Source organism: Microtus pennsylvanicus, chromosome 2, assembly GCF_037038515.1.
Source record: "Microtus pennsylvanicus isolate mMicPen1 chromosome 2, mMicPen1.hap1, whole genome shotgun sequence".
Classification (NCBI taxonomy): domain Eukaryota; kingdom Metazoa; phylum Chordata; class Mammalia; order Rodentia; family Cricetidae; genus Microtus; species Microtus pennsylvanicus.
Window position 1 is genome coordinate 49,380,093 of NC_134580.1, and position 25,228 is coordinate 49,405,320.

The 25,228-nt window shown below is 41.0% G+C and overlaps 2 protein-coding genes across 2 annotated transcripts in view; one reads left to right on the forward strand and one right to left on the reverse strand.

Moving 5' to 3' along the window:
* Mtbp (MDM2 binding protein) overlaps positions 1 to 7,401 on the reverse strand; it is a 62,447-nt gene extending 55,046 nt beyond the window's left edge. The window contains exons 1-4 of the mRNA XM_075960998.1: positions 7,087 to 7,401; positions 6,271 to 6,351; positions 1,807 to 1,880; positions 1,444 to 1,595 (exon numbers count right to left, since the gene is read on the reverse strand). Coding sequence (XP_075817113.1) covers positions 1,444 to 1,595; positions 1,807 to 1,880; positions 6,271 to 6,351; positions 7,087 to 7,204 — 425 coding nt within the window. The 5' untranslated portion in view covers positions 7,205 to 7,401. The remainder of the gene's footprint in view (positions 1 to 1,443; positions 1,596 to 1,806; positions 1,881 to 6,270; positions 6,352 to 7,086) is intronic.
* Positions 7,402 to 7,448: 47 nt separating this feature from the next.
* Mrpl13 (mitochondrial ribosomal protein L13) overlaps positions 7,449 to 25,228 on the forward strand; it is a 28,580-nt gene continuing 10,800 nt past the window's right edge. The window contains exons 1-6 of the mRNA XM_075961000.1: positions 7,449 to 7,568; positions 9,393 to 9,516; positions 13,280 to 13,373; positions 17,337 to 17,397; positions 20,410 to 20,496; positions 21,423 to 21,544. Coding sequence (XP_075817115.1) covers positions 7,542 to 7,568; positions 9,393 to 9,516; positions 13,280 to 13,373; positions 17,337 to 17,397; positions 20,410 to 20,496; positions 21,423 to 21,544 — 515 coding nt within the window. The 5' untranslated portion in view covers positions 7,449 to 7,541. The remainder of the gene's footprint in view (positions 7,569 to 9,392; positions 9,517 to 13,279; positions 13,374 to 17,336; positions 17,398 to 20,409; positions 20,497 to 21,422; positions 21,545 to 25,228) is intronic.

Sequence of the window (25,228 nt, forward strand, 5' to 3'; positions counted from 1 at the left end):
CGGCCACATACAGCAGCCACATCACCTTCTTTTAGTCTGCTGACAAACCCATGTGCCATTGAGATTAGTATTTCTCCTTTAAACAAGAGTCCTAAAGTCATGTAACTGTGTGTGTGAAAGCTAGAGTCAGCCTGCAAGTACAGTTCTTACTCACTCCCCAAAACCAAACAGAACCGATGATAACAATAATGGGAACGAAGCCCTAATTTATATTTTAGATACTCAATATAAATAATAGATCAAGCACTTTTCTAATCTCCAAAGTAAGCCAGCATTAGGTTTTAATAAAGAACACTGCTTTTTTTCTAAGTTACTTCTAAGCCTTCACAAAAAAATAGGAAATTTTGGTCACATTCCTAAAAGCATATAAATTTTATGGATATGGTGAAATTTTGTTCTCAGAATAACTTATTATACCAGATCAGAGTATTTAAATCCTTTTTCATGAGGTGATAATTGTCTAAAACAAAAACCTTAAAGCATTCTGTGCTAAATTATAGTTTTCAAGCTCCCTCTTGTGGAAATAAGACCACATGCAAAACTAGCGGATAGTTTTTCATTGATAAAATATGAATTGATAAGATCTTTTTAAGGCTCAGTGGTGCCATCTTAGAAAGCACCCAAGAGAACTTCCACATTTGATGAATGAGTAAACAAGGAACCAGATGAGCTAAGTCCCCGCCTTTGCCTCATATAACCAGAGCACTTTCCTAATTCCTGCTAATTCCACAGTTCTTCCCTCTTCTGCGCTGCCTTCACTGACAGTGAATGATACAACCGGGAGTCAGGAAGAAGGAAGGAACGAGCCTATGCAAGTTATAGGTGTGTTATGAATACTAAAATAAAGCCAAAGCATTTCCTGTCACACTACGAAGGCTGAACTGAAAGGGCTTAACAATGAGTCAAAAATGGAAAATCTTAGGAAGTGATTATCATAACTTAGCACCTGGACTGCTTTCACATTCTAACAAGAGTCAAAAAGCTTACAAGTGAAATCAGTCACACTGACCCTCCTCAGAAATTCTGTGGAGCACAAACAGTATCAGAAATGTGGAAGAGGCATATAAATTGGGGGAGGGGGAATCCTACACTTCAGCCACAGAGAACAAAAGAACAATGTGCTTCGGTCTGAGTGCTAGCTGTTAGCACTAATTAATTCCTCTAGTCCAGCTATCGCAGGAGCAAGCAGGACTGAGCTTCAAGAAAAGACTGTGCCAGTGCAAACAGCATCCTAACGATTGCACAAATGGAAATGACACTTTCAGATACTGAGTAGATGACAGGGCTAAACTGCCCAGTGTCTTCTAAAAGTGAAGTATTAAATATTGCAGCTGATTAAAGTTCCCCTACTATGATTGCTAAAACATTCCATCTTTTCTCTTCTGTCTGAAAACGACTGGCCAGTGCGAACTATCTGAAAGCAGCGTAAGCACCGAAACGTACTCAGCCAGGGATAGGGATTCCCTGCTGTTGCTGTCATCCTCTTCTAAGCACTCGACGGCACTCTGACATTCCTCTATGTTTGCCTGAAGAACATCTTCTATTTTATCTTTTTCCGCATCGAAATGTATCTCTTGCCAGTCAGAACTACAAAACTAACAGAAGATGGTGGTTAAGTAGAGGAGTCATGGAGTCATTTATAGCACAGGCTATACAAATAACTATTACAATATTATATTATACAATATTGTACAGCACAGGTTATACAATAATGATTACAAAATCAACAAATCAAAAGGTGGCATTCAACAAAGTGGATGCATGGAACTCTTTCTAGAAGGAAAGGCATTCTCTAACAGCCATTACCTGGTAAAACCCGCATATGGCTTGCACTGCAAAGAACCACTTCCTGAGATGAGGTGTGCCGCCCACTGAACAAGCTTGAAAAGAAATCACACTTATTAGAAGAAGGGCAGACATAAAAAAGCAGTCATCGTAATAAATCACTGCTTAGAGAATTATGCAATTCTGAAACATAGTCTATACTTTTCCAAGTTATGTACTTTTTAACATGTGTGTCTTTTTGAAATCGCTGGTAAAATCTTTCACTCTCTTTAAAGAACAAAATTGCAAGTTTGCATTAATTCATCATAATACAAAACCCACATTACTTGATCATCATTTAAAATCTACTACAATATTTAAAAAAAATACAACTACTTGATTATGGCTGGGTCGCACAAAACCAGGTAGGCTACTAAGTACAAACAAATTCTTCTTCAAAGACCACGCAGGCTTAATTTCTATCCGGCCACAGGCAGATGTTCTACTTGGAAAATGCAATAGTATAAAAATAATAATAAAATAAAACAAACAACAACAACAACAAAAACACCTCAGAGGTCACCATGGAGCATATCTCAGAGGAGCCAAAGGGAATCGAGAGGTCTGTAGAGAAAGCGGATTCAAGGCTGGGAGGAGGAAAGTGAAGCATGTGCTTAGCTTGTGGGGGCGAGGAGAAGCATGAATGCCAGATGCAACTTTCCTCCAGACAACTCTGCAGAATACTATTCCCCTCACTGGAAGCCATCTAGTGATAAGTCCTCACAGGAAATAGACTACTCTGCTCACTCCACTTTTAGGTCTTCCTTCACTCCTTCCTACCAAAATGCAAGGTACAACCTTCCCATACAAGGTTAGCCCTCAAAATAATCCAACCCAGGCACTCCAAACCATCGCCCTCCATCACTGAAAACCACATTGCTATTTCTCAAAGCAATACTTCCCGATGGAGTCCCAGCTGCATCCCTTTCTTCGCTTTCTTCACAAAGTCCCGGAAAGCGCTGCCTGTCCATGACCACCTCCTCCTCCTCCTCCTCCTCCTCCTCCTCCTCCTCTTCCTCCTCCTCCTCCTCCTCCTCCTCCTCCTCCTCCTCCTCCTCAGCTTTGCCATGCCTGTCAAAGACAGTGCAGAGGGCTTCTTTGTTTCTAAAATGCCACTGACGCTGTGCTCAGAGTCACCAATAGCTGACTGTATTAAAACCTTAATTCTCAGTTTTGTGGATATTTAATTTCTCAGCATACGAGAGAGAGAGAGAGAGAGAGAGAGAGAGAGAGAGAGAGAGAGAGAGAGAGAGAGAGAGATTCAAAGGTGACTCCTATCACTACGTTCCCTAAATCACTTAGATCTGTCACACTGATTTTTCTGGCTCCTCCTTCACAGCCTCTTAAAGTTGCTGTTCTCTGAATCCTGGGAATCTTTTGAGTTTCTTTGTCTTGTCATTATCTACAAACAATCTCATTTATCTCCGGGCTTCCATCTACACATGGATGATCAGATATCTACACCTCCAGCACTACTCTCCTGCAGTTCGAGATACAAACATATCTGTTCAACTTTCTCACAATATCTGACTAGGCAACTATCCACATATTCTAAACAAGTTATCACACTTATGAATATGTTTCCATCTTAGTAAATGCCACCAACACATTTATTCTGTACTCTTCTAATGTCATTTATGACTCCTTTCTCATAACCTAAGCCAACTCAACATTAAGTCAGGTAGTCTCCCTCCAATTCCCTTCAGATCTACCTACCTCCATCAGGCTGTCTGCCTCCCCTCACCCTCCTGCTGGTCTATTGCTCCAATGGCTATAACTTTCTCTACTGTGTCCGTGACAGCTAGAGCACTTCGGAAGCAGATCTGGAAGTTGGGCTCACAGAGAAAGCACCTGCCCTGCAACTGAGAGGATTGTGCAGCTCAGACACCCCCCGCCCCAGAACCCACAGAAAAGCCTGCCAGGCAGGTGTGGCACACACCTATAATCCCAACCCTTGAGAGGTAGAGAAGGGAGATCCTTAGGTCACATACACATGAGAACAAGCATACACACACACACACACACACACACACACACACACGTATACCCTATACTCACATCTATTTATTTGTTTTGTTTTTGTTTTTTTTTTTCGAGACAGAGTTTCTTTGTGGTTTTGGAGCCTGTCTTGGAACTAGCTCTGTAGACCAGGCTGGTTTCAAACTCACAGAGATCCGCCTGCCTCTGCCTCCCGAGTGCTGGGATTAAAGGCGTGCGCCACCATCGCCCGGCCCCACATCTATTTAAAAGAAGATAATGATGATGATCTGCTGACTACAATTAGAAAGAAGTCCAAATACACTGATGTTATTTTCAAAGATGTCTGCATAATTCCACCAACCCAGCTTGTCAGTACACAAACCATTACCAAACAAAGTGTGTACCCTGCCAGTGACTGATGGCGTTACCACTTTCACAGTTTGCCAACTGGTCACTGAACATCTACCATTCAATTTATACAGAGACAGCAAGGGAGTCTAAGTTTTGTTTCTTCCTGGTCTCCTGCTGTAAAGTCATGTAGCCATTTTCAATGGCTAATTAGAAAAGTAAGTAATGAGAAAGATGAAGAATGGCAAGAAACCTAAATTGCTAATGCTGAAAGAGCTACTCAAATCTATATAAGTAGAGTTCTAGTTGGGCGGTGGTGGTGCATGCCTTTAATCCCCAGTACTGGGGGGGGGGGGGGAGGCAGAGACAGGCAGACCTCTGTGAGTTCAAGGCCAGCCTGATCTACAGAGTGAGTTCCAGGACAGCCAGAGCTACACAGAGAAACCCTGTCTCAAGAAACAAAACAAAACAAAACTAGAGCGCTAGATCAGTTACTGTGACAGTGTGATAAAAAGGATAAGGATGTCTGTCCCAAGGAGATGGTGCTAGCAAAATCTTTCACATTAATGGGATGGGAGGATATCTCACAACCCTGGGAGCTGATGCTAGGGTGTGAGTCACCAAAGCCCTGAAAAGATGCTAAATCCATGTAAGTTATACGATGACAAAGTGGGAAGTGCTGACTGGCTGTCTTCAATAAAGTTTTTACAAAGAAATAAAATGCTTTAACTGCAGTGTGTCTCGTGTTTCAGCTTACACAGCACAGTTAAAGACTCCCTTTACTACTTCACTTCCCTAAATATTTAAAAGCCATCAGTGTTTTAACTTTTTTTAAAATTATATTGTGCATGTGTAGACACATGTGTCATAGATCTGTGTGGAGATAAGAAAACAATTTTCAGTGGTTCTCTCCTCCATGGTTCCTGGGGAGCAAACTCAAGTCATCAAGAACACCAGCAAGCAACTCTTCCCACCGAGCCATCTCAAAGGCCCCTAACAGAGTTTTTATTAGCTTTGATAGAGAGGATTACAAGTCATGGAACAACTGTAACATCTAATTGGGTACTGTATTAAGACGGTCATGTATGACTTCAGCTTGAGTCACTTGTAGAGTTCTACATTACTTTGCGAAAGGAGAGTCTTATAAGAAACTCTGCCTGTACAAACAGAGGGAATACTTTTATGAGACCGTCTAGAATGCTCCCAAAATCTCTTTTACATATACCTTTGAAGCATGAATAGGGGAAACCTTTCCTGCTATAATAGTAGCACTATCTACACTCTACCAGCTGAAGAAATTAGGACCATTAGAACTTGGACAACAGGCTAGTGCCGCACATACTAGAAAGCACTCTCCGGTGATGAGAGTTGTCCCCAGAGACTGGAGGTTCTCTAATTAGGAAAGGAAAAGCGCAGATTATCACAGATACCAATGAGGACATTCTTCCTGGCATCTACAAACATTTACTTCAGCTTTTAGGATTTGGTCTGTTCTCATATTTCCATTTGCTGAGCCTTTGAGGGCCATTATCAGCGAGAGAAGAAGCAAAAGAAAAGAAAAATCATCAAAGCAAATAAATGTGTTTGTAAAATGCCAGTAGAGTTAAAGAAAGGAAAGATTCTTTCAAAAAAGAATTCTTTCAAAAAACTGAAATAACTTCAAAAAGACAAAGCAATGAGAACTGAGAAGAGCACTATCTTCAGCAAATACACAGTTGTTTTGTCCTTTAGAGAATCAGTAAAAATGGACAGGAAAAAAAACCCACAAATAAGTGGTCAGGGCAGAGTGGGAGCTTTAATAATGAGTCTTTACTCAAGGCAAGAACCTCTCCACAAGCCCACAACCCTATGCTATATATACCTAAAGATGGGGGGAGGATCATGAAGGAAACAAAACTCAAGTTGGGAGTCCACAATAACATTGTAACAACTTACAACATTCAAATATCAGGAAGAAATGGTAAAGTAGTTGAGCATTTCCTTAAGATTGCTCCATATCCCTGTGCCTTATTCAAAGTTAACAAGTATTTCTTACACTCCTAAATTATCAGACTGATTTCCAATCAAATGCTGTGCCGGACTGGGGGAGGGAGGCATTTGTAATTCTGTTATACTTACCAGGAAATGTACTATCTTCCGGATGGATGGAATCACTGATGCTTCTCTTCAAGAGGTGATAAATACTGGATGTTGTCAAGTCTGTAAAAGCAAGGGCCTAATTCAGTCACCTAACTCAAGAGTTAGCATAACCTAGGCCTGTTTCAAGTTCAGTATCAGAGAATTCTGAAGGCTAGTGTGTTGGATACAAAATACATGTGGATCAAGACGCTACTCAAGTGCAGATAAAATAAATTTGAGCAAGCTGAGAAAATAGTCAAAGCTCCTGATTCGTACAAGGCTACTCGTTAACAAGAAATCAAAACTTTCTTCCAAAAGAACCATACACATTTCTTCTTCAAAATGTCTGCTTGATCAAAACAAGGAAAGTGCAACAGAGACTAAACAGAGATATCAAAAAACAAATGCAATAGAAAGCAGCTAAAATCGTTTAATTTGTCATTTAAAAAAAGTGTGACGTGTCTTCTCAGTAAAATGTAACCGACATCTGCAGAAGTCTATCTTTTTTTGTTTTTTTTCTGTATTTTCTTCAAGATAGAACACTGCTTTCTAAATGCATACCTTTCCAGAAAGCAGAAATTGGATTACAATACCATTGGGTATTGTAAACATTCAACTTGCCAAGCCCTGGGGGCACTGGGATCCAATACCCACAATTTTATATATTTTCTATTTACATAATACTGTTTGGTTTCAGAGAGTTGTATCTTCCTGGGACCTCTTGACCTATGCTCCTCCCCGAGGGATCTCACCATAAACTCAAGTCCCTTCGCCCGCCCGCGGGTCTTTCCCGCCTCTTCTCAGCCCAGAGCTTACGAGGCTGTTTCTCGCTGCTCTCCAGGGACGCCGCCTCAGTCCCGGGTTCGCTCTCCCCACCGGCCACCGATCGAAACTTTCCTTCCCTCCAGGTGACGAGCAGCAAGTACCGATCCATTTTCTTCGCGCTCAGACTCAAATTTTAGCTCTCAAAAGAGCCGCGCGAAACGCGCACTTCCGGTTTCCTGCCGCTTAGCTTGGCCGGGAATAATGTCCTAGATCGGTTTTTCCGCAAATCATTTTCGGAAATGATTCTCTTAGTAGCCACACTCTTTGCTCCTTTCGTAAGGACACGGCTACGGGAGGTCCGGAACCGGAGCGTTGCGGAGGAGCAGACGAGTACTCGCCGGCATTAGGAACCATTGTGCTCTGTTTTGTATGTTTCCGGCCGGACTGTTGGTTCTGGGGTCCCTTTTGGGGGAGTGGAAACTAAAGGACGCCGGAAGTCGCGAAGCATGTCCAGCTTCTCTAGGGCGCCTCAGGTGAGCTCGTGCGCTTTTGGAGTGACGCTGGTGTCATTACGCTGGCGAAAATGAAGAGCGGTGGTTCGCGGGGGTTTAGTGCAGAAGCTGAGCCGTCAGGGAAGCTGACACTCGTGGCCAAGAAATGCCTTAGGGAGTCACATTCCAGGGGTTGTGACTCAGGCCGCGCTTTGATATCTTTGGGCACTTCTTTCTCTCTTCAGCCTGCCCGATTCGTGTCTTCTGTTCTCCGCCGAGAGTCCGCGGAGAGAATTTCAGTGAGATAATGCGTTGAATGACAAGCGTGTTTATTTTGTTTAGTGCAGTGGAGTCTGGCGGGGAAGGGAAAAGGCTGGAGCTGTAGCCGATTTAGTACAGTGCGTATTTGGCGTGCAGAAAGCCCTGGGTTCCATCCCCAGCACCGCGTAAACCTGGCGTTATGGTGCACGCGTGTTTTTCCAGAAGAAAGATTGGAAGTTCAGGGCCAGCCTCCTCCGGTTCATAGCGATCTTGAAGTCAGCCTTCTCTTCTTGAAACTGTTTCAAAAGAAGAAAAGAATGAGGACCTCTTGGAGGGATTTGACCTAGAAGTCTTAGGTATTAAAAGGACCAGGCGCCCAGGCTGCCAGGAGGAAGATAGAATGTTCACAGACGGGGCTCTGTGAAGGACAAAAGGAGAAAATCCATTCGGATTGCTGCTGTTCTAGTATACCACGCAAGATACTCATGCACAAGTCAGGCTAAAACGCAGGAGTGCTGAGAAGCCCGCAGTATGCATTAAAGGATTGAATGTGGGTGAACGAAGAAACAAGAATTACGTTTGCGAATTCTGGTTTGGGCAACTGGAAGGCTGTGGTATAGGGAATACTGAAACTGAAGCAGGTTTTAGGTAGAAGAGAAAGAATTAGTGTTCGGTGTGTTAATCCAAAATGATGTCTAGCCTAATGCCACTTAAAGTATAGTTCTTGTAAGTGTACTTGTTACCTCTCTGTAATGAGGTAAATCTAGGAGGTGAAGGTAAACATTTTAAAGCTTTGACAGAAGTTGACATTGTCTCAGCATTTGTGTTGCTTATCGAGCTTTTATGTGTTAGTCTGCTTGGAATGGGGGAAACTTGTCTTTGCATATGCATGAGCTAGTTTCAAGTGTATGATAACTCATATGAAACTCCAAGCTGAATTGTATTTTTTTTTTCTAGCATACAACCTCTTCGTATATGCATAATCAAAGCACCTAGTCAAAATCTTTCTGGGATAGAGATAGTTTTCTTAGTTTGGAGATATTGAAGAGTGTGATTTTTCTGGCATGACAGAAAGATGTCTGTTGAAGACAAGCCTGTAATACCAGATACTTCGAAGGATGAAGTGGGAGGTTTATAAGTTCAAGCCTTTGCAGGCTCCGGAGTGAGTTCAAGGTCAAACTGCATAACTAGTGAAACTCTGACTCAAAGGCATCAAAAAGGGACTAGGGATGTGTCACGGTGGTGGAGTGCTTGCCTGGTATCCCCAGTGCCACACACACAAAGGAATGTTAAGTTTCAGCTATGCTTTTCTGATTGCGCAATTGTATTTAACTCTCCTAGAACTGAGGTCTTTAGTTACCTTCAATTGCCAACTAGCTACCCAACTTTCTGTATAATATACTTACTATCTCAGTGCAATAATGAGAAAAGACTTTAGTGCTGATAGTGAAAACAAAATGCACACACATACAAATTTTAGTCATGGTCTGTTTTTCAAAGTAATTGTTGGTATTAATTATAGAATACATATGATGGCATTTGAAAATGCATTTAATTATTTCCATTCTAAATAGAATTTTCTTCACCTTTTTCGTTATTTCCAAGCAATGGGCCACTTTTGCTCGAATGTGGTATCTCCTAGATGGCAAAATGCAGCCCCCTGGCAAACTTGCTGCTATAGCGTCACAAAGGCTTCAAGGATTACACAAACCAGTGTACCATCAACTGAGTGAGTATTGTCTTAGACGTGTCATTAGTAGCCATAGTTTCCGTTCCAGAAGGGGAACCTTGTGAAGTGTGGCTGGACTGTGTCTAAGAGCTCCTTTCTGGGCATATATGAGGATGCTGTATTCTAGTCCTGACAGTGCTGGTCTGGTGCTAGATTGAATATAACTTATAGAAAAACCATAAGGACAGTTCTTCAAGGGCAGTTCCGTTTTGCACTATTACCAAACAGAAAATCGCCAGTAGCCCTTATTTCCACTCTCAGTGTCCTGATTTGTACTGTAAATTGGGTTTCCCTTCTTACACATATCTTCTCGAGTGACTTCTTTGAGTAGAGAGTTTTTAACACAAGTCCAGCCACTTTTATAAAAATCCTTCCCTAGAATCATACAGCTAGCTAAATATGATAGGTTGCCTTTCACTCTTGAATTAAAGATTTGCTTTCTGTATGCTATTTCTAAAACAATAAGACTGTTTTCATTTTACAAGAGTTAGACTTGTAAACATTTTGGGCTGACTTTGTTTACGAAGGCGTTTTCCTGTCATATCCCAATTTTCCTCTCACTTAAAAGTGGATGTATCCTGAAGCCCAGCCCAGGACTGCTTCTCATTCATTGAGTGACTGATTTCTGTCTCAGAGCTCTAAAAACTATGTGTGTGTGAATCCTTCCATCTCTAGTTAGGACCTGTATGCTACATTCATGTGTCCAGTTTCTGCTCAACATATCCTCTTTGGTACCCGGTAGTCATCTTCAGTAAATCGCCCAATAGGGACATCTTTCTTACTCCTGGATTTTCCCTACCCAAACCAGCCTGTCCTGTTTGGTTTCCCCATCTTAATTAATAGTATCTGTGTACTCTTGGATGTTCTGGTTTGAAGTCTTCTCTACTTCTGAGTTCTGTGACTGTTCTGAGTCCCCACACCCTGCATAATAAGTATACCTAGTTTAAAATTTAGGAAGCAGTAGTCCTGCAATCTGGCAGTCAGTCTCTCTCTCTCTCTTTGAACTGTTGTTGTTCTCTCCACTGTCCTGCTCATATATAGTTGCTGCACAGACTAGGCTCAGTTATCTTCCAGAACTCCAGAATAAAAGGCAAAGCTGTCCCCTACAGGACTTATGAATGTGGCTTCTGAACCTCTAACATTATTTCCATCTGTCCTCTGAGCAATCCTCTGAGGCCTGCTGCTGTCTCCTTTCTTGAACTAGCAAGCATAGTTTTGCTTGGGTCCCCTTCCATACTCTTTTTCTCTGCCTGCATGTTCTTTCCCAGTTCTGCAGGGTTCACGCCTTCGTATCTTTTTGTATTTCTGGCCAGTGATTCCTGTCCTGAACAAGGCCTTCCTTAAGCCCTCTGCCCAGCTGCCCATTCACCCTTTGAACCCTACTTTGCTGTTTTTTAAAAAATAATTTTTATATATCACTTGACGTGAACATACTTGCTGTCCACCTTTCTTCACTAAACTTGAATTTAAAAAACTAGCAAGAATTCTAAGTACCCATAATAGTGGAGTGTAAAAAATGCTTATTGCATGAATATTTGCATTTATAAATACTAGTTTAAAAAAAATTTAAAAACTTTCATCTAGGGCCTTGGCATTTGAGCAACTAGATTTTGAGATCCCTGGAACTGGAGCAAGAAAGAAGTATTTCAAATGATTGGATTTAGCTAAGAGCAAGGCTCTTAATCTTCCTTCTGTTATAAACTTTGAGTAGAGTATTGGAATATCCTATATTCTGAAATCTGTGTGTAGAATACGAATCTAAGGATTTGGCCATGTTCAAGCACCTCGTGCAGCATGTGGCCTCGACCAGATAGTAGCTTGTACATCACACTTTCAGTCAGATTCTTTATAAATAAGTCACCTCTTTTCTACGTGGGAGTTTGGTTCTGTCGTCACCATGACAACTGGATTGTTGAATATTGCACGGCATTTCAAGGGGAGTTTCTATTGTCCATTCAAAATCTAACCTTGTTTGTGTGGGTTTCTGTAAAGCCTTTTATACATATTTTTTAACACCGGAACACTGGATTCTTGACCCACAGCATTATAACTTATAACTCAGCTGTGAACTAAGTTCATCTAATACACCTTATCTCTCAGAGCATGTAGCACAGTCCTCCTGTGCGCAGGAATATTACACAGTATTCCAGTACCAAGTTGAGGGGCACTTTAAAGAGTGAAGGCACTTAACAGAAAATGCAAACACAGAAACTAGAACACTCAGTAGACCTCCAAAAAACAGCACTGTTTGCATTTGAGAGAAGAAATAGAACATTGCTTTCCATAGCCACAGTTGTCAAGGTGTGTGTCAGGCAACTCAAGTTCTAGCAACTAAGGAAATTTACAAATATGAAGTCATAAATAATGAGAGCAACTGAATTTTGAAAGAAATAACGAGCAGCATTTGTGCTTTTGTTAAAAGTAAATGGCTATTTTTCTTTTTTAAAAAAGTATTTGGCGAACAAGAACTATGTATATTTATAGAATTACAAGTGTGTGCAATTTCTTATGTCGTGAGATGTTTTACCTCCCGAGAGGTAGTTGAAAAACAGAAGGAAAAGCAAGGTGACATTCTCATTGCCCTTCAGCTACTTCATAGTATAGTTGAGACAGAAACTTGGACTCCTGCTTCCTCACATAGGAGATTCCCAGTTGTCTTCTGTGTGGTTGTTAGTTAGCACTTACACTATTTCCTGTTCATGTATTTGTAAACAGCTTCACTGAGACTGTGTTTGTTGAAACCACAGTGATAAGAAATTGAAAGTAAACTCAAACAAGTCATAGGCACTTCATTTCTGTCCCCAAGGACAACAGACACCAGCCTCCTCAGTCAGTTCTTCCTTTAAAAGGGAGTCATCATTCCTTAGGTATTCTTTAAATGCTGCAAGTACACATTCTGCTGGGACACCAGAAGAGCTGCCATGATTACCTGTAGGTCATCCTTCCTTAAGAATAGAGAGTAGCTTTTTTATGAAGTTGGAAACTTCGACTTTTTAAAGATTGTACTTCTATTTGCCTCACTGTGTTGAATGTTTACTACATCAGCAAAGCTTCTTATGACCACAAGATGTCACTAGAGTCAAGTTCCTAAATCAGAGGTTGAGAAATAAATTGTCTTTTAAGAGTTCATCTCCAACATTTAGCAGTGTAACTATCAGTTAGCTAAGTGTTTGGTATTCATAATCACTGTACACATTTTGGGGGGGGGATGAGTAACAAATGGTCAAACATCTAGGAATGGCTATAAAGTTGACACTTGTGGGATCAGAATGTAATATAAACATTTGAACTGCTTGGTTTGTCAGGTGGACCTTGCAAGATGTTATGAGAAACAGACAGACTTGCCATTTAGAAATTATTTTGTTTATTCTGCGCCCCCCCCCCGTGTCTGTCTTTTGTGGGGGAGTGTGTTCAAGTAGGGCTTGTGAGGAGGGGGTAAAACAAGTCGGAGAGTTATCAGTAGGAGGAGCAAGAGGAACAAGAAGAGTTTCCTCTAAAGAATGTGTTGTCATTATTGTCATCGTTTAAAGTTTTTCTTTTACTTTTCTACCAGTGTTGAGATTTTCCAAATGGCCTGCCAGCTCTTTCTGTGCTTATGTGGTCTATCAGATGAAACAAATGTGTTAACGGATTGTGATGCTGCACTGTGATTTTTACTTTTGAATGTGGTGTTTGTACTGTGGTAACTAAACAATCAAGCCGTTTTTTAAGGCTTTGCTGTTTTCATTCAGAGTCTTTCTGCCTTGTTTCTTTTGAAATCCAGGTGACTGTGGCGATCATGTTGTCATAATAAACACAAGACACATTGCGTTTTCTGGAAACAAATGGGAGCAGAAAGTGTACTCCTCACACACTGGGTAAGAAAACGTTGTTGTAAGGGCACAGTGCAGACGTGTGGCTTTAATAGTACTGTTGCCCTCTCTTTCTGTAGCTCCTCTCTCTGTCTGCAGCGCCGTCTGCACAGGGAACTCTCCTAGCTCCCATCTTCCCTGTCGGTAAATGTACTCACTGGGTGTACGGAGGCTTCCCAAGGAGGACAGTTTTCTCTCATCTTTTTCTGTAAACTAAATTTTCTTTAAGGCCGTAAACAGTATTATGGTTCATAACATTTACTGTGAGCCAAAACTCCTAAGTTTCTTCCCATGTCCTTGTTAAAATTATGTCTCTTCTTTTTGTATGTTTTAGTTGTGTTAATCCAGTGCTAAGAGATTAGCTTTGTTCCATTTAGATTTTATCTCTACCATTTTATTTTGAGATCCTGATTTTGCTTTCTATATTGAGTTAATCCATAGTTTCTGGTGAAGAGGAAATTTACTTGATCTAACCTGTACTGTCATCGAAGTTATGGTTATAAATATTGGTCTTCCACTCTTTTTTTTTATTGATAAAAGGAGAATAAAGAAAAGAAAAAAAAAACAAATTTCCACCTCCTCCCAGCCTCCCATTTCCCTCCCCCTCCTCCCACTCTTCTCCCCCTCCTCCCACTCTTCTCCCCTCCTCCCACCCCTCTCCCCTTCCCCCCACTCCTCTCCCCCTCCCTCTCCAGTCCAAAGAGCAGTCAGGGTTCCCTGCCCTGTGGTAAGTCCTAGGTCCTCCCCCCTCCGTCCATATCTAGGAAGGTGAACATCCAAACTGGCTAGGCTCCCACCAAGCCAGCACATTGCGTAGGATTAAAACCGCGTGCCGTTGTCCTTGGCGTCTCATCAGCCCTCATTGTTCGCCATGTTCAGAGAGTCCAGTTTTATCCCATGCTTTTTTGGTAACAGTCCAGCTGGCCTTGGTGAGCTCCCAGTAGATCAGCTCCACTGTCTCAGTGGGTGGGTGCACCCCTCGTGGTCCCGACTTCTTTGCTCATGTTCTCCCTCCTTCTGCTCCTCATTGGGACCTTGGGAGCTCAGTCCAGTGCTCCAGTGTGGGTCTCTGTCTCTATCTCCATCCATCGCCAGATGAAAGTTCTAGGATGATATGCAAGATATTCGTCAGTATTGCTCACTCTTTTTTTTATGTGTATTAATGTTTTACCTGCATGGGTGTACAGGGAGCACTTGGGTACAGTGCACACGGAGGCCAGAAGGGGACGTCTGAACCTCTGGACCTGAACTTCCTCAGAGCTGTGAGCTGCCATGTGGGTCCACTGCAGGAGTAGCTACTGCACTTGACCACTGAGCCGCATCTGCAGCCCTGATTGTCCACTCTCCATCATAATCCCTCTTCCGTTTCTGACTGCACCTTCACCTTTAACATCATAGTCTGTTCTTTTCCTCTCTTGCCCAAGCACATCTTAAATGCATAATTTGTTTGGGGTTCTCTGAGACAGACATTGATGAAGCCCAGGCCTGTCTTATGCTTCTGTGGCTGAATCTGGCCTTGAACGCCTCATCCTCCTATCTCTGCCTCCATCTCTGCCTCAAGTGCTGGGTGTATAGGAGTGTGCTGCCCAGCTTCCTTATCACTGTTTATGTGCTTTTAATCTGTTAGGAATATTAGTCTATTTTTAAATTTTTGTTTCTTACAAACTTAATGGTGTTCTTTACTGCTACTTAATTTTTATGATTTAATCTGGCTTTTCTGAAATTCTTCTGACTTCTTTGCCCCTGTGTCTGCGCTCGGTGCACTAGAGTTTCGGGCAAGGGGGCTGGAAGTTAAAATACACAAACACACACAGAGAGACAGAGACACGGGTCATCCTTGAATTCCCCAAGAATGCCCCCGTTATTGTGTTCAGGGGCAGGTTATATAGTGATAGCCACGCCCCAGCCAAACCCACCAGAAACCACTCTCCTGCCATCAGGAACTCCTGAAGGTCTGATGCTCAGAGCAGCTGTAGGCACTCAGATCAGGGGATTACAAGAAATTCAGGATCTGGGGTCTCACTGCTCCCAACACTTAATGTCTCAGAAAGTTCTTCCTCAACAAGTAATTTATAAACATTGACTTCTCATTTTTTTTTCTAGTGTTGATACTTTGTCTAAATTCATTGACATGTTTTTATAACAGACTGACCAAAAGTCATGTCATCACTCTCTTTAGGACAGGATCCTGCCTTGTGTGCCTGTGCACCTCTCATGCACAGAAAAAGAAACACTTGGAAAGTGTATGCTGAGTTAATCTATATGGGAAACTCATGGCTGTCCTATCGATCAGTTTTCCCTGACTCCCTCCGGGGCATTTCAGTAAAGGAATAAACGCTGTTGCTTTTCACCTGGGAGAATCAGTTGCATATCACATTACTCAGGCCTTCCCCTGCTTGTTGGAATTCACATTAGCTTTCCAGGTCCTTCAGGAGAAAGTCCAAGTCCTGAAATATAGCATAAGCGGTATTATGGTTTAGAATTTGCCAGCCCAGTGGTAAAAATAGAAAAAAAAATCTTTAGCATAGACATTACAAAGTAGTTTTCCATAGGAATAGACGTCTAGACGGGTGTTTCTTCTAAAACTGAAATTCCATGAAACAAATAGGTCGTAGCAGTTTGGAAATGGCCCATCTTTCTCAGCAGACATTTAATATACTTGTTTTAGGTTGCAGTCCTAATGTATGGCTTACTCAGTCATCTTGAAAATGTTTTTGAAAATTATTGAAAGTAACTTAAATTTGGGTAATCCTAAATTTTTCTCTTAGAATCCACTGGCTGTCTTCTTTTCCTCTTTTTGTGTCTTCTTTTTGTAAAAACTTTTAATTTTTTTCATTTATTTAGGGCTATAAGCTCTCATAGCTATAAATTGTCAGTTTCTTACGCTTTCAAAAATACAATTTTCTCTGTTGACTCAGAATTTTGTAAAATTAGGTGGGGCAATTAACAGGTTTTTTTTTAGCTCCCATACAAATATAAACTAGTGTCTTAGCATTGTACTGGGAACCACTGGCAGAATCTGGTTTCTAGGTCCGGATCGAGTGCTGTGCTGATTCCAGTTTGTCCATTTAAGTCTGTTATTTGGTCTGAGCACTATGAAATAGGTCATTTATTACCTGGAGCCAACATATAACTCCTAATGAATTTACTGCCTATTTGAACAGGGTCATTGCCTGTGAACTTCCAGATTGTTGATACCCACCTGAGTCTCAGTATTTGGGAAGCAGAGGATAGATGAGGAGTTGTGCATCCTGCTCAGCTGTGTGAGGAGGTAGAGGCCAGCCTGTGTTCTACCAGCACCTTCCCAGGTTCTCAGTCCTAGATTATGCAGTTAGTCTAACTGGGCAGGGGCCATAAATTACCCTGGCTCATTGCTATTTCTTTTTTTTTCGAGACAGGGTTTCTCCGCAGCTTTTATTATTTTTTTTTTTCTGGTTCCTGTCCTGGAACTAGCTCTTCTAGACCAGGCTGGCCTTGAACTCACAGAGATCCTCCCGCCTCTGCCTCCCAAGTGCTGGGATTAAAGGCGTGCGCCACCACCGCCTGGCTGCTACTTCTTTTTTTAAATAAACAAATGGTAATCTAGATAAAATGAATAGGTAAGAAAATGAATAAATGACTAACAAAATTCATATGAAAATAATTATGCTAAGAAAAATTTTTTGAGATAACTACCTGTAAAATAGTGATAGCCACTTAAGAGAATATTTTAAACAGCATAGCTTACTTACTTATTTTTAACATGTGTGTGTGTGTGTGTGCATGCATGCTTACAAGTACATGTATGCATACACGTTTGTGTGGAGGTCAGAGCACAACTTATATATGTGTGTCTGTATATACATATATGTACACATATGCATATTCATTTCTAATAAATAGTTTCCAGAAGTAAAATATAATTTCTTAGAATCATTTTACTGTTATAAAAGGATGATCAGCTTAAGAACATATTTCTTCCTTTAACAGCTACCCAGGTGGATTTAGACAAGTAACAGCTGCACAGCTCCACCTGAAGGACCCAGTGGCGGTAAGCTTATTGTTTGTATTGGTCACCTGGACAAGACTGGTTCCTACTGTATTTAACATGTCCCTTCTAATATAGGCACCATTCAGGGCAATACCTGCTTCATCGTATTACACAAAGTTTTACTAATGCCATGTTCACTATCATTCAGTTCTGTTTCCTAATTGCTATCATTAGTTACATCAACTCAAAGAATTTAGATACTTTGGTGTGAGAGCTCCCTCTGTATATGTGTTGCCTTTATTGGTTAATGAATAAAGAAGATGGTTTTGGCCAATGAATAGTACTTTTTTATTTTGGGCACATCTGTCATTGTCTAGAATATGGTAAGCTAGCTGCAGATACCTTGGGAGAAAGTCAGAAGAATATTATGTTTGTTTAGTATATTTTAATCTTACCAACTTGTTTCTTTGCCTATTTATTGTCTGATTAAGGGTTTGTTTGTTAATTACTAAAGTCTAAGTTATGGGTTTACTTATTTCTATATAGGTCTGTCAGTTGGGAGTTGTATATTTTGAAGATTTAGTGTTAGATGAATATAGGTTTGGGATTATAATCTTAAAGAATAAATAGATCAGCATCAGTGTGTTTGGCCTTCTTTATCTCCAGTAATGCTTCTTAACTTGAACTCTGTTTTTTTCCTACTTTGAATATAACTGTATCTGTCTCCTTTTGATTTGCATTTACCTGGGTTATAATTTTCTATAGTTTAAACTTTCTAACCCCTTTTAACATACACTATTCCTCCCAGTACTTCACGGAGGAGGAAAGATCCTAGAAGAAAAATCAGGTGCAGCTGTGCAGCTGTTACTTGTCTAAATCCACCTGGGTAGCTATTAAAAGAAGAAACATGTTCTTAAGCTGATCATCCTTTTAAAAACAAATCAGAAAAAAAAAAAAATACCCCAACAAAAAAACAAAGCAACACAACAGAAGTCAAATGATATCAGAATAAATAACAAGAATATTGAATCGGAAGGGCTAAGAAAATATCGAAAAGTTGTGTATATTAGAAATTAAACCCAGAGTCTAGCTTGTGCTAGCTAGGCAACCACCCTATACCACTAAACTGCATCTGTAACCCAAAATTAATATATATCATTGTTAAATTATATAAAATAAGCACTGTTGTGAATGATGTTTATTAATAACAAATGTTAATGTTTAGTAATAATCATTATTGATTATTATTATTTGAATGATATACTCAACAGAATTCTAAGCCAAATGTTTGTCCAACTACTGCTAAAACATTAGGTCTCCTTTCGCTGTTTTACAACTTATTTTTCCTTCTTGGCTATCAATAAACCTGGCCTTTGAGCTCTACCCTCAGAAAAAAACAGCCCTTTCCCTTTTGGTGACTACTAGGTTTTTTTCTTAAGTGCATTTGTAAGTGAACAAGATATTACTCCGAAAATACTCCCTATTTTCCTAAAAAAAAAAAAAGTTGGAGGCAGATGGATAAATTGTCATGCTGTGACCACTGGTTTATACCACCTTGAGTTTTCTTGATGAAATGTAGGAGAGGAGTGTTCTGTAATGCTAAGACCTGGCAGCCATTACTGTCTGAATCATACGTACTGAGACATCACTCCTTAAGAAATAGTTCTGTTCTGTTTGATAGCTGGTGTGGTTTTACAGTGTCACAGCACACACCATACTGTGTTCCATGTATTTGTTATGGCCTATACAGAAAAGTAGTGAGGCTGGCTGGGTGATGCTCTCTAACATAGCTGTTACAACAAATGTAGTTTTAATGATAAGTATTTTAAAGTTGCAAAAGTTAGTTTGTTTCAGCCGAGCAGTGGTGGCGCACGCCTTTAATCCCAGCACTTGGGAGGCAGAGGCAGGTGGATATCTGTGAGTTCGAGACCAGCCTGGTCTACAAGAGCTAGTTCCAGGACAGGCTTCAAAACCACAGAGAAACCCTGTCTCGAAAAACCGAAAAGAAAAAAAAAAATTTAGTTTGTTTCATTTGGGTATGGTAACTGTACACTAGGAGGCAATATAATCCAACTTTTTAATATTGGCACTTGTAAAAAATATTTTTTGACATTTCTTTACTTTTTGAGTTACCTTGCAACAAATGGGTTTAATTATGGCAGTTTTATACACATATCTTTCTACTTTGTTCTAATTATAGTTTTGATGAACCAGAATTGAAACATAATATAAAATGCTTGATGAAGGCTTAAGAAATATCCATTTAAACCTATTTGCATTATTATGTCACTAGATCTTAATTTGTTAACATTTTATTTATTAACTGTTTTTCTGTGTATGAGTGTTTTACCTGCATGTTTGTGTGTGTGCAGTGTCCCCAGAGGCCTGTATCATCCTAATAAGTTATGGAGAGAAGTGTATTCTGGGTATGATTCTATATACTGTCTTAATGTTCCTGAGAGTAAAATCATTTAATTAGAAAGCCAGTACAGCAATTTGGTACGTAGATGGAATTAGGCCGGTCTCTATCCACAGTCAGTTGTCCTGCTGCTAGGTGAGGCTGATTGTAACCCTTGCTCCACAGCATCATAAATATGTTGTTAAAATGTGACACACTGATGACTATATAACCAGGAAAATGTTGGTGAACATTCGCTATAAGAGTTGCTGCCAACTTGTGTCTTAAACAATGTAACCGTACTCAGATTAGTTTATGAATTCAGTCTCACTGGTCTCCCTCCTAGAGGAAACGAGATTCAGGTCCCACCAGTTCATACATAAACTTGGAAATGACCTGTGTTAAAAATTAGCATATGCAAGGATTATGTCTAGTCCCTTCCATTTGCTTTTTCTCCATAAACAATAAGCAGGTAACACCTCTAGAAAACAGTAATGTAGAAAGCAATGAAAGTTCCTCTCTGGTGTTCCCGTGTAATTTACTTCAGTCTATTTATTTACTGTGTTCACATGGAACCCTAGCCATTCCTTTTCCCTGCCATTTCTAACAGTATTTGCTTTCAGTTCATCCTGAGTCTCATTTTCTCTTAAGTCCTCGGTGTCTCTGTTTTTCAGATTGTGAAATTAGCTACCTATGGCATGCTGCCCAAAAACCTACACAGAAGAACAATGATGCAGAGGCTACATCTTTTTCCAGATGAGGTAAGCGAGCAGCACTCCTTAATGCTCAAGGAAGCCTTATTTCCTGTTTTCCGACAATTGCCATAGGTTTATTGTCAGTGATTGCATCGCAGTGTCCAGCATATTTACTGGGTTTTGAAATGAACACAAGGCATACACATATGAACACAAGCACACATACTCAGTGGAAACTATTCCTGCGTTAAACCATTACATGACATGAAAATAAAAATCAGAAGATCTACAAGTTCTGTTTGCATGTCAGTCACTTCTTTCTTACTAATGGGAACTATTATGAGTCCCGGTGAAGTGGAGGTCCTCAACGATAGTTTCAGCAACTGTGAAAAAAATAATTCTCTTTCATTTTATGTGATAAATAGTAAGCTCTCTGTGAATCACAGATTAATAACTCTGTTTGCTCATTGTTGCCCATGACTCAACAAGGATGTTTTAAATTATGATTTTTACATGCTAGGCCACTATCTGCATAACCAAACTAAATTCCGAGAAAGAAAAGTAAAGTTTACAAAGTAGTAGCACTGGACACAGCAACCTGGTACTTCCCTCAGTCAGGTGCAGTGTGAACCTGAGCCGAGACAAGGAGACAAGAAGGGATAAGTTAATTACGACTTTCAAAATCAAATTGCCAAGGTAGCTCACATCTGTGTCTAGCACTTGGGAGACCGAGGTAGGATGGTCACAAGTTCAAAGCCAGCCTGGGCTATTAGAGTATTTTTATGGCCAACCTGGGTAAAACCTTGTCCCAAGGAGAAAAGAAGGGAAGGACCAATTACAAAATGCATCACTGGTACGTTGTACTTTTCAGGTCTTTATACAAAGTATAAAAATATGGTGTTTTTCTCATTCCTTTTGCTGGTTTTTAGTACTGTTGTTGTTTATTAAAAGGAAATTTTAAGAATTCTAACTGCCAAATATGTTTAATGTAGGATATTCCAGAAGATATTCTTAAGAATTTAGTGGAAGAGCTTCCTCGGCCACGGAAAGTGCCTAAACGACTGGATGAGTACAGCCAAGAAGAGATAGAGGCTTTCCCAAGAGTGTGGGCTCCGTAAGTGTGTCTTCCCTTCTGCCTCCCCGCTCTTGTGTTTCTCAAACTGAACTTGGAAAAATAGTAAGATCCTTACAGGTGGTCAGAATAAAGTTTTGTTTTGTTTTGTTTTACTAAAGCATATTTTTAAAATTTCCAACAATTTAACAATGTGTCAGAGAAGTAATGATACAAAAAAATGTCTGGAATTATTTCTAAGTTAAAAACCCTCCTGGTGCTTTGACTGCGGAGTCTCACAGGCGAGAAGACAATGAGGTCACCCCCAAAGGAGATGTGTCTGGCACGGCCTTGCTGTCTGGACTCCACCTGTGTGCAGGGACTGGCGTTGCAAAGGAAGTCGACAAAATAGTGTTTGATGCTGGGTTTTTTAGAATTGAGAGTCCTGTTAAATCGTTTTCAGCACTTTCTTCTGAGCGTCGTTCTCAGAGATTTGGAGCAGTCATACCTGTCAGCAGAGTCATGCCTGAGAGCAGGGCTGCAGGGGACCTTCAGAGACAAAGGAGATCGCTGGAGAATCCTGACCCTCAGAGCAGCACGCGTGAAGGGGTCGATAAGACATTGTTTTCAGACACCCTTGAAAGCAGGTCCAGCAGAGCAGACGACACTTGGTGTCCTGGAGAGCAAGAGTCAAGTGCCCTGGACCATGTTGTAAATAAGATAAATGTAGAAATGGATTGTTTTCCCGCTGAGGTGATGAATTTGCCTCTTCCTGCCAGTCAAGTGGCCGGTGACGCCAAGCAGAGAGAAGTGCAGTCTGATGTGGAAGGCATGGAGCTACAGTCTACCTCCCAAGATGTGCTGATGAGTGACCCTGAGAAGAGCTCCCCCTCACCAAACGCCTCCCAGGAAGACTCCAGAGTATGCCAGTCAGAACCATTACATAGACAGCTCAATTGTGAACCCCAACTTCTTGATCCACCAGCCCTAAGCAACGCCAGAATAAAGTTTTTATCCCCTTTGAAACTCAGCAGCTATTAACTACAAATAATCCAACGGAGAGGTTGGACCCAAAGGTCAGGTCGTTAAGCCTTGTGACCATGCTAAGTAAGAGCAAGGATGCTGTTGAATACTTGACTTGAGGTGAACTTATTAGAGTGAACATCTCTGTTAATGAGTCCACTGTCATTAACCTAAAGCAGTGAGTCTGGATTTTCAGACTGTTTCATAAGACATGTCACTTAATGAAAAGTCCATTGGCTCAGGAATTTTAGTTCCTAGAAGAAGAAAAATAAAAGGTTTTCCTCTCTTCCATACACATTTCCTGTATCTATGCCCGTAATGACAAGCTATGTTCTAACTATTTCTAGGCTTCTTTGACTTGGAGATGCGATGCAGCATGCACCTGTGCTTTCTCAGGCAGTGCCTCCTGTAGTCCTCAGCTGGCTTGGGCTCCTATGTAGGCTGTCATCCTGGGCTTTCCTTTTCACTCCTAGTGCGGTTGAGCTATGTGTGTGCTTGTCTGTTTAGTGTCTTGTTTGCTCACTATTTTCACAAGAAGACTTCATCCTTGTCTTGCTTGGTACTAAGGCATAATGCCCAGAGTACTGCGAAGTGAATTAATTAAGACACTTGATCTTCTTCTTTGGCATTTATAAATGAAGTTCTAAAAAATGTTTAGGGAAAAATGAAACAAAAATCTTTTTTTTAGATTTTACAAACATTTATTACTACCCATAATAATTTAATTTATATCTTTTATTATTTGTTGTCATATATTAATAACAGTAAAAGTAGGAAGAAAGGAAGTATTTACAGTACTTTACATGTAGTTACAGCTACTTATCCTCTGAGCAAACTAATAAGTTATTATACCCGATTGCCACTTTTTTATAAGTTGGAAAATATAGACAGAGAAAGGTGTGGAATGGTCACTAAAATCACATGATTATAAGTGGTGGATTAGGGATTGAGCAGATGACCAGCGCCTAGGTCATTCTCTCAACTGCAACACTGGTGTGTGTGCCCCATTGCCTTGCGCATCTGTGCCATGCCAAACTGTAAACGTGGCAGCTACTACTGACTGCCTGTGGGTATACATTCTGAACAGTCCATGCATCTGAGAAACCCCTACTCATGGAGCTAGTACTTGGCACATGTTCTCCAGGGCTCAGTGAGTGTTTCTGAAAATGAAAAAAAATGAATCCTTTCCTCAAAATTAATCTGGACAACTCCCATACTTAGGTTTGGATTTTGCCTCTATATGACCTAGGTCTTTACCCGTAAGTAAGTCTGTTTCCTCATCTGAACTTACATAGTACTGGCATTCTTGCTAACATAGCATTGTTATATAATAGTATATGTAGAAAGATACTCAGTTTTGACAAAGTTGCATTCTAAAAAAGGGAAACAATCTGTCCTAGAAAGACCTATCAAGTTGCCTTCTGTAACAACCACCCATAAATGTAGATATTCCGTGTCAGATAGTCTCACAGAATCAGAAGTAAGTTTATTGTCCTGACCAGAAGAGTCATGATAGCATTTTTAAGCAGATCTACCATGGGTGTAATTTAACCAGATATGTCACAAAATACATTTTATGAACTTGAAGTTATAATATATTCTAAAGACTTTAACCAAAGAAGTGTGGTAATATACTAACATTCAAAACTAAGTCTATTTAATATTGTTACATCAAACAATACTGGCCACACTGCTTATTATAACCTGAGTATCTCTACTAAGTAAGTAGACTTAGAAAGGGCTTTCTGTGGTTATTTTTAAGGAGATTCTCAGTGGAACTTGGAGCTGCTTGGTTTAGTTTTGAGTTACTACTGTGGGGATGGATGTTCCTGCCCTTTCACTCCATCGTCCCCTGTAGCAGGGATATGCATTAGATGCCCAGCTTTTCTTTTCTTTTTCTTTTTTTTTTTTAATTTCCACCTCCTTCCCACCTCCCATTTCCCTCCCCTTCCCCCCACTCCTTTACCCCTCCCCCCACTCTTTCCCCCTCCCTCTTCAGTCCAAAGAGCAGTCAGGGTTCCCTGCCCTGTGGGAAGTCCAACGTCCTCCCCTCCTCCATTCAGGTCTAGGAAGGTGAGCATCCAAACAGGCTAGGCTCCCACAAAGCCAAGAACATGCAGTAGGATCAAAACCCAGTGCCATTGTCCTTGGCTTCTCTTTAGCCCTCATTGTCCACCATGTTCAGATAGTCTGGTTTTATCCCATGGTTTTTCAGTCCCAGTCCAGCTGGCCTTGGTGAGCTCCCAATAGATCAGCCCCACTGTCTCAGTGGGTGGGCGCACCCTCGTGGTCCTGACTTCCTTGCTCATGTTCTCCCTCCTTCTGCTCCTCATTTCGACCTTGGGAGCTCAGTCCGGTGCTCCAATATGGGTCTCTCTCTCTTATCTCCATCCATCGCCAGATGAAGGTTCTATGGTGATATGCAAGATATTCATCAGTATGGCTAGAGGATAGGGCCATTTCAGGTTCCCTCTCCTCAGCTGCCCAAGGAACTAACTGGGGACATCTCCGTGGACGCCTGGAAGCCCCTCTAGAGTCAAGTCTCTTGCCAACCCTAAGATGGCTCCCTTAATTAGGATATATATTTCCCTGCTCCCATATCCACCCTTCCTTTATCCCAACCATCCCGTTCCCCCAAGCTCCCCCCATCCTCCCCTTCTCACTTTTCTCTCCCCATTTCCCCTTACCGCCATCCCACTCCCACCCCCAAGTTCCCAATTTTTG